The 15,874-nt window shown below is 41.7% G+C and overlaps 1 protein-coding gene across 1 annotated transcript in view; it reads left to right on the top strand.

The window, feature by feature from the left end:
• The first annotated feature begins 4,441 nt into the window (after positions 1-4,441).
• LOC144492829 (copper-transporting ATPase 1-like) overlaps positions 4,442-15,874 on the top strand; it is a 79,014-nt gene continuing 67,581 nt past the window's right edge. The window contains exons 1-2 of the mRNA XM_078211325.1: positions 4,442-4,541; positions 9,758-9,898. Of these exons, the coding sequence (XP_078067451.1) occupies positions 9,797-9,898 (102 nt within the window). The 5' untranslated portion in view covers positions 4,442-4,541; positions 9,758-9,796. The remainder of the gene's footprint in view (positions 4,542-9,757; positions 9,899-15,874) is intronic.

Raw genomic sequence — 15,874 nt, 5'->3', positions numbered from 1 at the left:
ATTGCCAGTCAATCGATCAGGGCTTGATCACTCTGATCGATAGAATTCAATCAGGTGCTGCCACACCGATCTCTGGGTGTGTACCCAACAGTAAGAAGTCTCACAACACCAGGTTAAAGTCCAACAGGTGTTAAAATAAACCTGTTGGACTTTAACCTGGTGTTGTGAGACTTCTTACTGTGCTTACCCCAGTCCAACGCCGGCATCTCCACATCATGTGTACCAATGGCCATGTCTGTAGGTGCTAGAGGCACACAGGCCACATACCTCCCTTCCAAATAAGGGGCAAAGGCACCCCTGTGTCTGGTAAACAACTCTGTTTGACCAGAAAGTGTCTATTGTCTTTGAGATGGCCTATTTCCTGTGTATTCAGTAGTCTGGAGCTGCAGCCTGTTTACCTCTGCCATTTAAGGCTACAGCCTGTCTGTTTCTGTACTTGGCCAATTATTCCAGTGAGCTTTGTAAATTGCCATCTTAGGTGGCCTGTTTGGCCACATACTGAATTGGCCATGTGCAAAACTGAGCGGCAAACAGGTCAATACTCTGTTATACACGATGGGTGGCTGTAGAGATGATATACTAGACAGGTAAGGAATTGATGCAGGGAAAGGCATGGATAATTAAGTCACAAAAGCACCCTGTGTGATGGGAAAAATCACAGGTCTGAAAATTGTCCTAACAAAGAGGATGTTGGTGGGGTTTTTGAGGTGGCCAGATATAGCCGAAATTTCAGACAATACAAGACTCATGAAGCCAGTGTCTCAGTTTAAAGGCATTACCTTTATTTTGACCAGCGGCCGCGAGGAGAAATCATCAAAGTGTTGGGCAACTCCCGAGATAGAGTAGCTGGACCTGTCCAATGAATTCTGACGTATACAATTCAGAACAGATCAATTATAGGTTTTCTTATCAATTACTTCCGCCTTTCAGTAGCATTAAATCAATCATCTTCAATATACATAAATCAACAAGAATACCTGTCATATACTTTAGCCAATCGATCTTACCTTCTGGCATAATGGTATTTCATTCATTCGTAAAATCCAGAAGCTAACTCCAATTTTGGCTAACCCCACTTCCTGTGTTGCCTCGTAACCTTAGATGCTAGCCACGAAGTTCAAATGAACATTCCCATGAGGTCCCCTATGGATCACTGCCAAACCAGCTTAACACATAACTTCATGCCTGGGCATGAATCCATCTTATCTGATCAGTGAATAAGCTCTATTCATGCAATTTGATTAAGTGTTCATAGAAATCATAGAAACCCTACAGTACAGAAAGAGGCCATTCGGCCCATCGAGTCTGCACCGACCACAATCCCTCCCAGGCCCTACACCCATATCCCTACATATTTTACCCACTAATCCCTCTAACCTACGCATCTCAGGACACTAAGGGCAATCTTTAAGGGCAATCAACCCAACCCGCACATCTTTGGAATGTGGGAGGAAACCGGAGCACCCGGAGGAAACCCACACAGACACGAGGAGAATGTGCAAACTCCACACAGACTGAAACTCTGCTGATAAAACCTTGCATATTCCCAAGGCTTCAATATTCTCTTAGAATATAGCTCTGTCCTAAGCCCTTTATCATAATGCTTTGCCGCAATCTGTTTTTGGCCATAGTGAACAATGATTCTTAAAGATACATTAAAACATTTAAAATATCAGCATATATCAGCAAGGTGGCATGGTGGCACAGTGGTTAGCACTGCTTTCTCACAGCACCAGGGTCCCAGGTTCAATTCCAGCCTCAGGTCATTGTCTGTGTGGAGTTTGCATGTTCTCCCCATGTCTGCATGGTTTTCCTCAGGGTGCTCCGGTTTCCTCCCACAGTCCAAAGATGTGTGGGTTAGGTTGATTGACCATTCTAAATTGACCCTAGTGTCAGGGGGACTAGGTAGGGTAAATGCATGGGGTTATGGGAAGAGGGCCTGGGTGGGATTGCGGTTGGTACAGACTTGATGGGCCAAATGGCCTCCTTCTGTACTGAAGGGATTCTATTCTATGAATAGAACTGATGTGTTTTAAATCATAATCACTTACTAATCTTACATAATCTTACTGCATTTTATATGTGTGTAAACTGTTTTCTTGTTAGCTTTTAATTCTGTTTTAAAGTCATTTAACTCAATGTTGGTAGTTCTGTCAGTGCCTTAATGTCTAATACTTTAAAAATCTTTACTAACCTATTAGGAGTTTTCCCTTACAGAGGCCAAATGCCATTTTTTCAGAAAGGTCACATTGGGCCCTATAGACAGAAGAAGCCTGTACAGTATGAGCAAAAAGGTGGTAAAATCCATGAAATAGAAGATATCAATGATAAGGGGATGCTATTCCTTGGACAGATCGAGGAACCAAGTGGAGTGCTGACATCCTAGTAGAGTGAAACAAGATGAACATTCTTTAGATGAGACACAATTGTAGCATATTGGTTCTTTCTGATACTGAACTGTGGTCGGAGAAAGGTTCTCTTTAGCCATCAGGCATATAACTACACAGGTGTAGAACTTGTGGTTATAGTACAACTAAATGCAACCCTTCAATGTACAGATAGAGAAATCACTGATACTGAACCAGAGTTGTTCACTCTTAAGCAGAAAGGCCTGTACTGATTTTCATCTGATTTGCAGAGTAGAGGAATTGGGAAGCTGAGAAGATCAGCCTAAAATCTTCAGAGCTGTATTTCCACAGATCTTCACTGGACTAGGAAAACTGAATTCAGCATACCATGTAACTATATGTCCTGAAACAAATTCAGTGTGGTTATTTATACCCAGAGAAGTTGCTCATTCACTCTTGCCAAAGGTAAAGAAAGTGATCGGCTCTATGTTGAGGCTACTTCACCTGTGACAGAACCAACAAGCTCATGCTTGGAGATGGTCTGAATGCCAAAATCCAACAGATCTATCTGAATTTTTGTAGATCTTACCCAACTGAAATAAGTAGTCAAACCCAAAGTTCTTGCTATGTTGTCTGTGAACAAGAGCTTAGTAAAATTGGGAAAGGGTTCAATCTTCACAAAGCTAGATGCTAATTGTGGTTTTTGGCAACTACCCCTCGATGAAGAGTCTATGTTGCTTACAACCTTCAGTACACCACTGGGGGGGGGTTTGTTTCAAACACCAGCACCAGAAATCTTTCGGAGGACACTGTCAACCACTTTGAAGGACTGGAAGCATGTCAAATGAATGATGTCCTGGTTGATGCATCCACTCAGACAGAACATGATGCCTACAGGAAGCAAGGACTTACACACAATGTTATGATATGGCAAGTGGTAATTGCTGGGCTAAACAAATCCCAAAGGAAAACTTGATCAAGCTATCGAAACGATGTACAATGTGTATTTAAGTTATGTGCACTGAAGTCAGGAGTAAAAATTCCAATACCACTTTTGGAGATTTAATAACTGAGAATTTTCGAGTTAATAAATGATTTATTTAAAATATATATTTATTGAATCTACCATATAGCGCAAAAAACAATATTTTTTACTGTATCCCAATACATGAGACAATAATAAATTAAATCAGGCGATCCCACGTTTTTCAATTAGTTGAGTTTTTTTTGTTATACCCAATTCAATCCAAAGTCCTATTCAAAGTCTCAAAAAGTGAGACATTTCAGATCCAAGCTGACAAGACAGGCTCACCACTTCCTGTCTTGGGCTTGATCTACATGGTCCAAGCTGTTTGGAGCAGGCATTGCACTGCCTCCAAGGCTTGATTTTATTTGCATTTTAGCCAAAAGGCCGAGATGCTGCTTAAAAAAATTGCTTCAAACGAAGCCTCAGTGTAACCTCATGACTTCAACCAAGTGCAGAGCACCAAAGCTACACTTGATCTTAGCCAAAAGGTTTTCAATTAGAATCATAGAAACCCTACAGTACAGAAAGAGGCCATCTGACCCATCGAGTCTGCACCGACCACAATCCCACCCAGGCCCTTCCCCCATATCCCTACACATTTACCCACTAATCCCTCTAACCTACACATCTCAGGACTCCAAGGGGCAATTTTAGCATAACCAATCAACCTAACCCGCACTTCTTTGGACTGTGGGAGGAAACCGGAGCACCCGGAGGAAACCCACGCAGACACGAGGAGAATGTGCAAACTCCACACAGACAGTGACCCAAGCCGGGAATCGAACCCAGGTCCCTGGAGCTGTGAAGCAGCAGTGCTAACCACTGTGCTACCGTGCCACCCTTTAAGTTGAGTACTATTTCAAAAGAGGACACTTTTGTTGAGGCTCCTGTGTTTGGTGAGGGCCAGTTGTCCCCTTTATAGGTTCCCAGCACCTGACCCTCCATCATTTGATTGACAGGCCTTGCGTAGTGACGTCAATACACCCGCGCCCGCCCCACCGTCATCGACGTGCATGCGTAGAGTGGATTCCGCTCCGCAATCCCACTCTCCGGGGAGCACTGGCTGCGACGATCGGTTCCGGATGTACGACATAGTGATCACAGACACTGTGTGGCGGGGCAGTGAAGAGGTGAGCTGCTGCTTTTCCTCGGGTTGAAGGCCTAAGGTAAGGAGTAGCTGGTGATGCTCTAGTGCAGATATAAAGCTTTGCTTTTAATAAAATGCATTTGTGGGTGAGATCCGGGATAGAAGCTGGTGTTGGCTCCAATTCCTGGAAATAAACAGGAGGTTCAAACGGAGTTGGATGAAAACAACAGTGTACAGCAGGGGAATTAATGAGAATGAATGCTATGATCAAACGTATTTTATATAAGAGAGTATCAACAAATTGATTTACAAGAACTACAGTAAAACATGATGCAAAATAGAATGATTTGTATGTAAGAAATAAGAAGTAAGGTCAAAGATGTGTAGGTTAGGTTGATTGGCCAGGCTAAAAATTGCCCCTTGGAGTCCTGAGATGTGTAGGTTAGAGGGATTAGTGGGTAAATGTGTAGGGATATGGGGGTAGGGCCTGGGTGGGATTGTGGTCGGTGCAGACTCGATGGGCCAAATGGCCTCTTTCTGCACTGTAGGGTTTCTATGATTCTATGATTCTGAGCACACATTGACAAATGACACAGATGACGTTTCTAAATTAAATGTTGAAGCAAAGGTAGTATTGTAAGAATTTATATACATTTACAAATATATTTTATATACATATATATATTTTTGGATTGTTTAACATATAGTGATATTGAAAGGACAATGTTATAATGTAGGAAAATATTCTAAGCCTCCACAGAAATACAATCAAACAAAAATTAGTACGAGGTGAAGAAGTGGTCATTGGAAGGCTGACCAGATGCTTGGTGAGAGGGGTAGGCTTTAAGGAGGATCTTAAAAGAGAGAGAAATAAATTGAGTGCTTAATGTCGTAAATTTCAGGGTTTACAGCCAAGCTGGCTAAATCTGAGCCCGTGGGATTGTGAGGGCAGGGGATATGATGTGCTGACAGGCCATAGTTTCAGGAACGCAGGATTTTTGAAGAGGTGTAAGACCGGATGAAATGACAAAGATAAGGAGTGAAAAACAAATGAGGGATTTGGACACAAGGATCAGAAGTTTAAATTCGAGACGTTGGTGGTCCAAGGGAAAATGCAGATCAGGAGCATATAGTTGTTGAATGAATGGAACTTAGCGCAGCCCAGGATACAGGCAGAGCTTAGATTCAGTCAAGTTTTTGAAAGGCAGAGGATTGAAATAATCGAGTTTGATTTTAAAAGTATGTATGAGGGGTCTAAACTGGGTAGGCACCAGTGGGAGTGAAGATAGTGATATTTATGTGGAAATAACCTGCATTTATATAGCGCTTGTAACATAGTGAAGTTGCTTTGAATAGACAAAGATCTATTCAGGTTGGAAGCTTAGCTCAAGGTTGTAGAAAGTCTGGTTCAGGTTGAAGTGGTGGCTGGGTAGGGTAGTGCCAACAGTCCTGAGAAATCAGTGTGTGGCATGAGTTGAAGACAATGTTTCTTATATTGCCAATATTTCATTCGAGGAAATTATGATTCACCATTTGAGGGTGGCACAGTGGTTGGCACTGCTGCCTCACAGCGTCAGGGACCCGGGTTTGATTCCTGGCTTGGGTCACTGTCTAAATGAGTTTGCACATTCTCCTGTGTCTCCGTGGGTTTCTTCTGGGTGCTCCGGTTTGCTCCCACAGTCCAAAGATGTGTTAGTTAGGTGGATTGGCCATGCTAAATTTCCCTTTAGTGTCAGGCGGAACTAGCTAGGATAAATGCATGGGGTTATGGGGATAGGGCCTGGATGGGATTGTGGTCGATGCAGCCTCGATGGGCCGTATGGCCTCTTTCTGCACTGTAGAATTCTATGAACCATGAACTAGATGTCAGATAATCAGGCTGACAACACCAAGCCATTGGTGGGATCAAGAGAGGATCTAATGAGATTGAGCTTTCATGTCAAAAGCATACATATAGAACCTAAAGTTATGTTTCTGAATGGTATCACTAATACTAGGAGGGGAAATAAGGAACATATCCTTGATAGATTCTAGATGTCATCGTCAGTGGTTTAAATTGAGAATGATGTCTGTCAGGTTTGATGAGTCTTCAGTTGGTCGGTGAGCCCAGTTCAGCATCCACAAGTTCTTCTGCGGTTAGGGCAGAAGGGAGTGGAATTCGCAACCCCAGCTTGGTTTCCTTCTCCTTCCTCTGCCACCGCCATTCTACCTCTCGTCAAGTTGCTCCATCAAGCTGCCATCGCGCCTTGATGGAGCAAGTGGAACCACAATAAATAACCCATAGCCTTCTCCTCCCAGTCAGTGGTGTTGATGCCTCTGTCCTTTAGCATGGCTTTGAGCATTTCCTTACACCTTTTCCTTTGGCCGCCCTTTGAGCATTGGTCAGTGGAGAGCTGGGAGAAGAGAACTTGCTGAGGGAGGTGGTTTCCGGACATCCAAATGCAATGGCCTGTCCATTGGAGTTGGTTCCGTGGGAGCTGGACTTCGATGCTGGTAGATGTAGCTTTATGGCGGATATTGGTGGAGGTCCTCCCATTTGATGTCCAGGATTTAATGCAAGCACTCTGATGAAAGCTCCCAAGAATCTTAATGTGGCATTGATTGTCTGGGTTTCTCTACAGGAAAGAAGGGTGGTAAAAACACAAAGGCCTTATAAACCAGGACCCCGGATATAATAGTGTGAAGGTGGGAAGAAAAGCCATTGCAGGAAATTATTTGATAATGACTAGATAGGTAAGAATGGAATGATGGCAGTCTTCATGCTTTGTTGGAGGTGAGGGCAAAGAACTTAAGAACGAGGAGCAGGCGTAGGCTATTTGGCCCCTCGAGCTTGCTAAAGAGAGGGTTTTAAGAAGATGATTAGCAGAGGAGCAGCAAAGCCTGGTGTTATCTTTGCAGGGTGCTTCTAACTGAGAAACATAAATAAGTATTTAACAATTACAATGCAACCTCGTTTTATTTTCCCTATATTGCTGTGTAGAAGGAAGCCTATGATTTTCTGCTATCTATTTGCTCTTCCCTCCTGGAGATTCATATGTGTGGCTGTACTCCTATTGACCATTGTTCATGAGTCTTGATATGATGATCTTTGCTGCACTTCTCAATTAAAGAGTGGACTGCTCCCACACGGGGTCTCTACATGGCAACACCTCTGATAGTGCACTGCACACTAGTTTCAGCCTGGATTATGTGCTCATGTTTGGACTTATTATTGAACCCACACACTAGTGATTCAGGCAAAGGGATAATCAAATGCATTGAGATGATAATGACTTTGCATTTTATCGGAGCACTGTATACATGCCTTTGTGGTGAGACATTTTATAGAATTTTTCTATAGTTAGTTTTTAATAATATAGTTGGTGTATCACACAGGTGGCTTTGTGGTAAAAAGATATTTCTGTAGAACTTTATTATAGTGAGTGCTTGTAATGTAGGTAATGTCTGGGGGAATTGTGGTGCATAATTGTGTGTTCTGGTGAGAAATATTTTGAAGTACGTCAGGCTAGGAGGAAAATTGTTTGGTTTAGATTATTTAAATCTGATCACGTGTACCCAGGAATGAATAATAGACTGGTGTATAATTGAGCAGCTTAAAAAAAACATATATTAATATTCTCACTAACAGTGAGTTGCTGATTTATGTTTAAAGTTTATTTATTATGTCACAGGTAAGCGTACATTAACATTGCAGTGAAGTTACTGTGAAAATCCCCTAGTCACCACATTCCGGCGCCTGTTTGGGTACACTGAGGGAGAATTTAGATAGCCAATGCACTTAACCAGCATGTCTTTCTGAAAGTGGGAGGAAACCGGAGCAACCAGAGGAAACACATGCAGACACGGGGAGAACGTGCAGACTCCGCATAGACAGTGACCCAAGGCCTGAATAATGCCTGGGTCTTTGGTGCTATGAGACAGCAGTGTTAACCTTTGTGCCATCCTTATGCTCTGTGACATTTAGATAATCACTTTTTTATTGATTATATAAGTTAAATAGTGTTAGTGATATTTTTGGGATCAAATTGTAATTATGCCATATTTTAGTGGTAAACATTAATCCATTTCCCAACCTTCACTTCACTTCAAATGGTTTGTGCTCCTTGTGGGAGAGGGAAGAGGGCAGGAGTGAGCCAGGCAGGAAGAAGGTTTAACGCTAGACAAAATTAAAACATGGCCTCTAACTTGTTATAATGGTGCATTTTATTGTGATGATTATATTGTTAATTTTCATTCAAACAACAATCATGGAAAAGTCATCCTTTAAGATTCTCCTTATGACCTACCTCTTTGACCAGAAGCTTGAATGGCTCAGTTGGTAGCAAGCCTTTCTCTGAGTTGGAAGGCCCTGGTTTCAAGTCCTACTCCCAAGACTTGTTGGTTACAGATTGATCATTCGCACGGCTCAAAGTAAATTGTTAATCAGTCTGCAAAATCCTTGCAATGCTCCACACTATTCTCCAAGGAGAGAAAATAGTGTAAAGTTGTACAAAACAAGTCTCTTTAATCGAGCCCCACTATTTCTCGATGTTGCTCAGTGTCACATTTTGTTTCTTAATAAACTTAAACTGTGAAGTATCTTGGAACATTTTGCTGCATTAAAGGTGCTGTACGCAAGAACATAAGAGATAGAAGTAGACCACGCAGCCCATCAAGCCTATTCTGCCATTCTGTATGATCATAGCTGATCTTCAGCTTCGACTTCACTTTCCTGCCCAAGAAACTCAACAATCTGTCTAATTCCAGACTTAAATATAATTAACAATGGAGTATTCACAGCCTTCTGGGATAAAGAATTCCAAAGATTCATAACCCTTTGAGTGAAGAGATCCCTCCTCATCTCCATCCCTAAATGATCAATCCTTACCTTGGTACTGTGCACTCATTGATTCCCCAGACAGGGAAAGCAGCCTCTCAGAGTCTACTTTGTTATGGCCTTTCAGAATCTTGTATGTTTCAATGAGGTCACCTCTCATTCTTCTAAACTCCAAAGAAGATGGCCCGATTTACTCAACCTCTCATCATAGGACAACCCTCTCAACTTCGGAACCAATCTAGGGAACCTTGTTGTTGTCGAATATTTGTTCTGAATTTCGTAGTAGGCTTGCATGTGCATAGCTTTCTACAAACTATCTTTAGCACATTTGCTCAATTTATTGTGAGGGCAAGTAGTGTCTGTGGAGTGTAGAGGAAAGCATTGTTTGCTAGATCTTGTCTTCCCTGGAGCCGTTTAGAAGCTTTAGTTGTGGTTCTCTTGTCTGACTACCCATTTATCCTTGCTATTTACATTTCTAGTGATGTGAAGACCAAAGAAGAACGGGCGGGAAAGGCAAAATGAATTCCATCACCATATCTGTGGAGGGGATGACCTGCAACTCCTGCGTGCAGACCATTGAGCAACAAATTGGAAAATTACAAGGAGTCGGCAAAATAAAGGTGGCTATTGTATAGTTTGTTGAGTGCAACTACTTTCTTCCCCCCCATGTTTTGGAGGATTTTGGCAAAATGTGATAAATATTTGAAATAGAGGAAGATGCATAGCTACAGAAGAGGCTGTGGGATAAGATTTGGATTTGATTTGATTGCTCCAACATGAGCTGCTACAGCAAGGATAGACAGAATGATTGCAGTCTGTGCTATGAACTTGTACACTTCTAAAGGTTTTTTTGAAGTTCACTTTTAAGTGCTGGTTTGTCTTTCTGTACCTGTGATAGATGAAGTGCTTTCAGTTGTGCTACCATTCCATAGAAGAGAACAGTGACCTTGGCGTTGATGCATGAACCGTCATTTCTTTGGTGCCTTTTTCTCTCTGACCTTTTGAAAGTCGTGCGACTGAGTTTTTTTGATTTATATGACGCCCTGACCCTTGTGATTTAGGGCAGTTCTTAGAGTAATAATTCACCTTTTGTATTTGTCTTTAATTAGGCACTATTAGGAAAGGCATTCCAAAGTCCCCTCAGATCTTTGAGAACAAAGCAAATATCCTTGCTGACTTGTACACTGAGTGCAAAAGGTTACGATTTACAAAAAAAAATTCACTGTTGTTTTTAATGGAAATGGCATTGTGTATCCAGACTTTTGTGATCAGCCAGGTCAGTACAGGAGAAATTGAAAGTATGAGGTATTAACGTTCAAAACAATGTCAGAGACAGTTAGCTATGTAAAAAGCCTGAGGAAATCTAACTGAGGGCTGGGTGACATTAGAATTTATTGCAGGCTTTCTTAAATACTGAATTCAAAGTTGCTGGTAAGATCTTAACAATTGATGTTTGAAAAAATTGATTTGATTTGTACTTTGGCCATGAAGTTCTCAGATAATCAACTGCAAGTTACGTCTTCAACAATCCAATCATTGTCCTTCAGAACCTGCATTGATTGGTGCTTTTAGTATTAAAAATTAACCAAAAACTCTATGAAGCCTGTTGGATCGTGAACATAGAAGCTCAAAGAAGATAACTCAAGTTTCACTTTTGTGCTTTCTTAGGTCAGTTGAACTACTTAGTTAAGTTGCTGACAAAGGAATCTATATGCTGGAAATCTAGAATGACAAACACACAAGTCCTGAAATGCAATGATCTGTATCTAAAAGGAAATGCATTAAGATTTCAGGTTCAACCCCTCATTAGAACTAAACAAAAGAGTTGTTGAGCGGCCTTTGGTTAAAAAAAATGCTTGAAACCATTATAATGTGCTTTAAACAGGCAAGCTCTGTGCTGCTGAAACTACTGCAGGATCACTGGTAATGGGTGAATATTTAATCTAGAACTCCGTTATCTAACTGGGTGGGTCGGTGGACATGGTTAATATCAGGGCTGGTCTCCTTTGGTGTTCCTGAATCTATGGCAAACCTGGCAACAGGAAATTGATGTGGAAATGCCGGCGTTGGACTGGGGTGAACACAGTAAGGAGTCTAGCGACACCAGCAGGAAACAACAACAACAGGAAATTGGTCAGGGAAAGTGTCAATCAGCAGATTAGCTGCATTCATTCTACCAGCAGGAGATTTTGTTGTGTGTGAAACAAATGTATGCTTTATTACCTTTATCTTAATATATTTGAATTACCTCTAGAATTGAAGTGGAGGTAAAATGTCGCTCTCCAGTTTTAAAAAGGAAAAAATGTGATTATTCATTTACAATGTGTTAATGTAGTGGATCCTTTAGCGATATTAACCAAGGTATGTAAAGTTTACAAAAACAGAAAATGCTGGAAAAATCTCAGCAGGTCTGACAGCATCTGTAGAGAGAGAACAGAGCTAACATTTCAAGTCTGGATGACTCTTCATCAAAGCCTACATTCAGCCTGCAAGCTGACTTCAACAATCACATAACGTCTTTCAGTTCTGTGGAAAGATTTAAAATTAATGCAGAATCTTATTTTTGACAGTGGACGTAGGACACACTGATTAGTTTCAGATGAATGCGATGTTGAACAATAGATCAGTTCTCCCTAACGGATCAGTATTGATTTGTTCCTTATGAAGTCCTGTATACTGCCACACTTTAAGAATGTAGTTATTAATTCAGATGGTGGTCATTTTCTTATATGTTTAAACAGTACAAGTAGCTGCTGGTTTAGTAAATAAACTCTCTAGGAGGTAGATAATCAGATCAAATGGCGTATTAGTGGCATAGAGTAACAGGAGTTTCTGTTTCCTATTCAAATGGCTATTCAAATCATACCTTTTTTAATGTTGCAATGGTTTTACATATATTGATGCAGAATAAGATAATGTTTTTTAAATCATTATCTCAACTGAATTGCTGTAGGCTAAAGATTCCACACTCGACCGATGGTGCTGATGCTGCTGTGCAGTTAACATGATGTGGAGATGCTGCTGTTGGACTGAGGTGGGCACAGTAAGTAGTCTCACAACACCAGGTTGAAGTTCAACAGGTTTATTTGGTATCACGAGCTTTCGGAGCGTTGCTCTTTCTCGCCTGATGAAGGAGCAGCGCTCCATGATACCAAATAAACCTGTTGGACTTTAACCTGGTGTTGTGAGACTTCTTACTGTGTAGTTAACAGTTAGAGGCATATAAGTTTCTTGATGGTCACTTTTTTTATCACCTCCAGTGAAGTTCCTTCATGTGGTGTTTTTTTGTTGTTGTCCACTCACCCAATGTCGTTCCTGAGGTCAGGAACATTGCTGGTTGCAGGACTGATCCCATATCGAACCTCTCCTTGTTAGAATATATAGGGTAGGCATTTGACTGGTGACACAATAATTGTTCAGAATCCTGAATGTGCAAACTCTTGGCTAAGTCCTACATTGTTTTGTTAATTATTTAAAAAATGATATCCTGTTCTCTAGCTCAGCTATGCATCCAGTGAAAATTTAGTCACTTTAACCGCCTGGATGAGATAATGCAGTCACAACAAACAAAATTTTATTTAAAAGAGATTAAGTGCATGTGGGGCAATGTTTCTCTTGTATTTTATCCTGCTAATCCCTCTAACCTACATATATCATGGTACACTAAGGGGCAATTTAGCATGGTCAATCCACCTAATCTGCACATTTTTGCACTGTGGGATCAAAGCAGAGCATCTGGAGGAAACCCACGCAGACACGGGTAGAAGGTTCAAGCTCCTCGAGGCTGAAATCAGACTGGGGTCCTTAGTGCTGTGAGGTATTGGTGCTAATCGCTGTGCCACCGTGCTCTTGGCATTGAGTGGGAAATTCAAGCAAAAATTGTGCTCCCTGCTGGAAATTGAGTTTGTTGGTTGAGAATAGGATTGGCCTTGCCTGATACATGTCCTGAATAAATAAGTTGTCATCTGGTAGTTATGTTCGCTTATGAAGAATGGCCGTGTGATTAAAGTCGAAGACAATATTTTCATAGTAAAAATGTCTTTCTCTGCTGAATAATGAGGTGAAAACAACCTGCTACTTTTTGAACTTGAACTGTACTCCACGCAAGAATGGAGGGAGAAAAGAGAGAAACACAAGGACCTGCCTGCATTTTATCACCATATCTGGGTTCTAATGCAAATGCTTTAACTTAACTGAAAGTGGCAACGCAGGTGGAGAAGGTAGTCAAGAAGGCATACGGGATGCTTGCCTTCATCAGCCGGGACATTGAGTTTAAAAATTGGCAAGTCTTGTTGCAGCTTTATAGAACCTTAGTTAGGCCACACTTAGAATATAGTGTTCAATTTTGGTCGCCACACTACCAGAAGGATGTGGAGGCTTTGGAGAGGGTACAGAAAAGATTTACCAGGATGTTACCTGGTATGGAGGGCATTAGCTATGAGGGGAGGTTGGAGAAACTTGGTTTGTTCTCATTGGAACGATGGAGGTTGAGGTGCAACCTGATAGAAGTCTACAAGATTATGAGGGGCATGGACAGAGTGGATAGTCAGAAGCTTTTTCCCAGGGTGGAAGCGTCAATTACTAGGAGGCATAGGTGTGAGGGGCAAGGTTTAATGGAGATGTATGAGGCAGATATTTTACACAGAGGGTGGTGAATGCCTGGAACACTTGCTGCCAGGGGAGGTAGTGGAAGCAGATACGATAGTGACTTTTAAGCGTTGTCTTGACAAATACATGAATAGGATGGGAATAGAGGGGTATGGTCCCCAGAAGAGTAAGGGCTTTAGTTCAGTCGGGCAGCATGGTTGGTGCAAGCATGGAGGGCCGAAGGGCCTGTTCCTGCGCTGTAATTTTCTTTGTTCCTTGTTCTTAAAGCTGATGGCTTTTCTAACTATTAAGACGGCAGAGGAAACCCTTAAAGGAGACACTCAAAGCCTCCTTGAAAAAGTGCTACATCTTCACCAACACTTGGGAAGCCATGGCCCAAGACCACCCAAAGTGGAGGCAAAGCATCTGGGAAGGAGTTTCAATGCTGAGAGTGAGCTGAAGCCAAGTGTCGACAGCGAAAGGAGCACATAGCAACACAGGCACCCCATCCACTCACTCACGTCACCAGGCTGTAGGTCATAAACTGAACTCCCCGGTCATCCGATAACTCATTTTTAGATTGGAAGCAAGTCATCCTCGACTCAGTGACTTCCGAAGAGACACATAGATATCACAGCATCTTTACAGTGCAATAAGTGCCTTCAGTGCAGCCTCTGCAAGATTCTGCAAATCCATTGGCAGGATAGGCACACTGTCAGTGTTCTCGCTCAGGCCAACAATCCCATCATTGAAGCATTGACCGTGCTCATTCAGCTCTGCTGGGTGGTACATCATCCACAATCAAATACAGTCTGCACTGGCTCCATGAAAGAACATTCTACCTTGTCTCACTTCCCTGTTTACCTCTGTAACCTTGTACATCCTCTTTTCATATAGCAATTCAATGCTCTTTTGAGTACTTCAACTGAAGCAGCCTTCACCACACACTCAGGAAGTTCACTCCTGATTCCAACCACCCTTTGGGTGAAAAACCTTATCCTCATCACTTTTACTCCTTTTGTCAATTATTTTGAATCCAAGTCCTTTAGTACTTGATACTCTCGAGTAAGAACAGTTTCTCACTATTGACCATGAACAATAAAATAAGTTCCATTTCCCTCTCCGTTGACTACAAATTGTATACCTTGCACTCACATGATCTCTGACTGCTAAGAAACTGATTTTGATTCTCTGTCTCGGTTTGACTCGAATTGTTGTCTCTGCAGCTTGTGACTTCTAGAATAGCAGGTTCTGTGACTTTATGGGTGAAGGAATTATTCCCTTTCCATGGTTTAAGTTGATCTTTGCTCCTATTTTTCTCTCAACTATTTTCCTTGGCTCTGACAAGTATTGTGCCACTCTTTGTGATCTAGTTTGTGATCTAGGAGTAATTTTGCTATCTGAGATGTGCCTGAATCTAGATCATCAAGTGGTCCATCAAGAATCAGTCGACCTTCTTTGTTCCTTTTCAATATACAAACATTCCACATTATATCTATAACCTGAAAAGATTGCTGTTACAATTAAAATGAAAACATTTCCAAATTATTTTGATTTGTTTTGTTGAAGGAGCACCACAAATCAAATGCTGCATCTTTATTTGCAGCATTCTTTGAATGAAACATCATTATGTCAGAGTTAGTTTGTGTAAAGGTTACTCTGGCTTCCACGCTTTATTCAGTGTTTGTGTGCACTTGTGATGTGGCGCTGAGGCATACAGTTCAGAAAAGTCCCGAGTTACTGGCCTGTGCTGTCTGCTGACATCAGCTAGGTTGGAGTGGAAGTACTCTTTACTGCCTCCAATACCTTCAGGCCAGGGAGAGGAATAAAAACAACTTCTAATTGCTCTCCAAATACCTCTGCTATAAATTTACATGTGAATACCAGGTGAAGGAAAGATTAGGCGTGGCAGTGATGGGTATAATCCTCCTTGCCTCCCTGCCCCACTCTTCAGAAATTCCTCCCTCCTCAACTCCCCCTCCATCTTTCCAAATCAGTTGCTCATTAAT

This window comes from Mustelus asterias, chromosome 4 (assembly GCF_964213995.1).
Source record: "Mustelus asterias chromosome 4, sMusAst1.hap1.1, whole genome shotgun sequence".
NCBI classification, from domain to species: Eukaryota; Metazoa; Chordata; class Chondrichthyes; order Carcharhiniformes; family Triakidae; genus Mustelus; species Mustelus asterias.
Note: the sequence above shows the minus strand (reverse complement) of the source record. Positions and strands in the feature narration are given on the sequence as shown.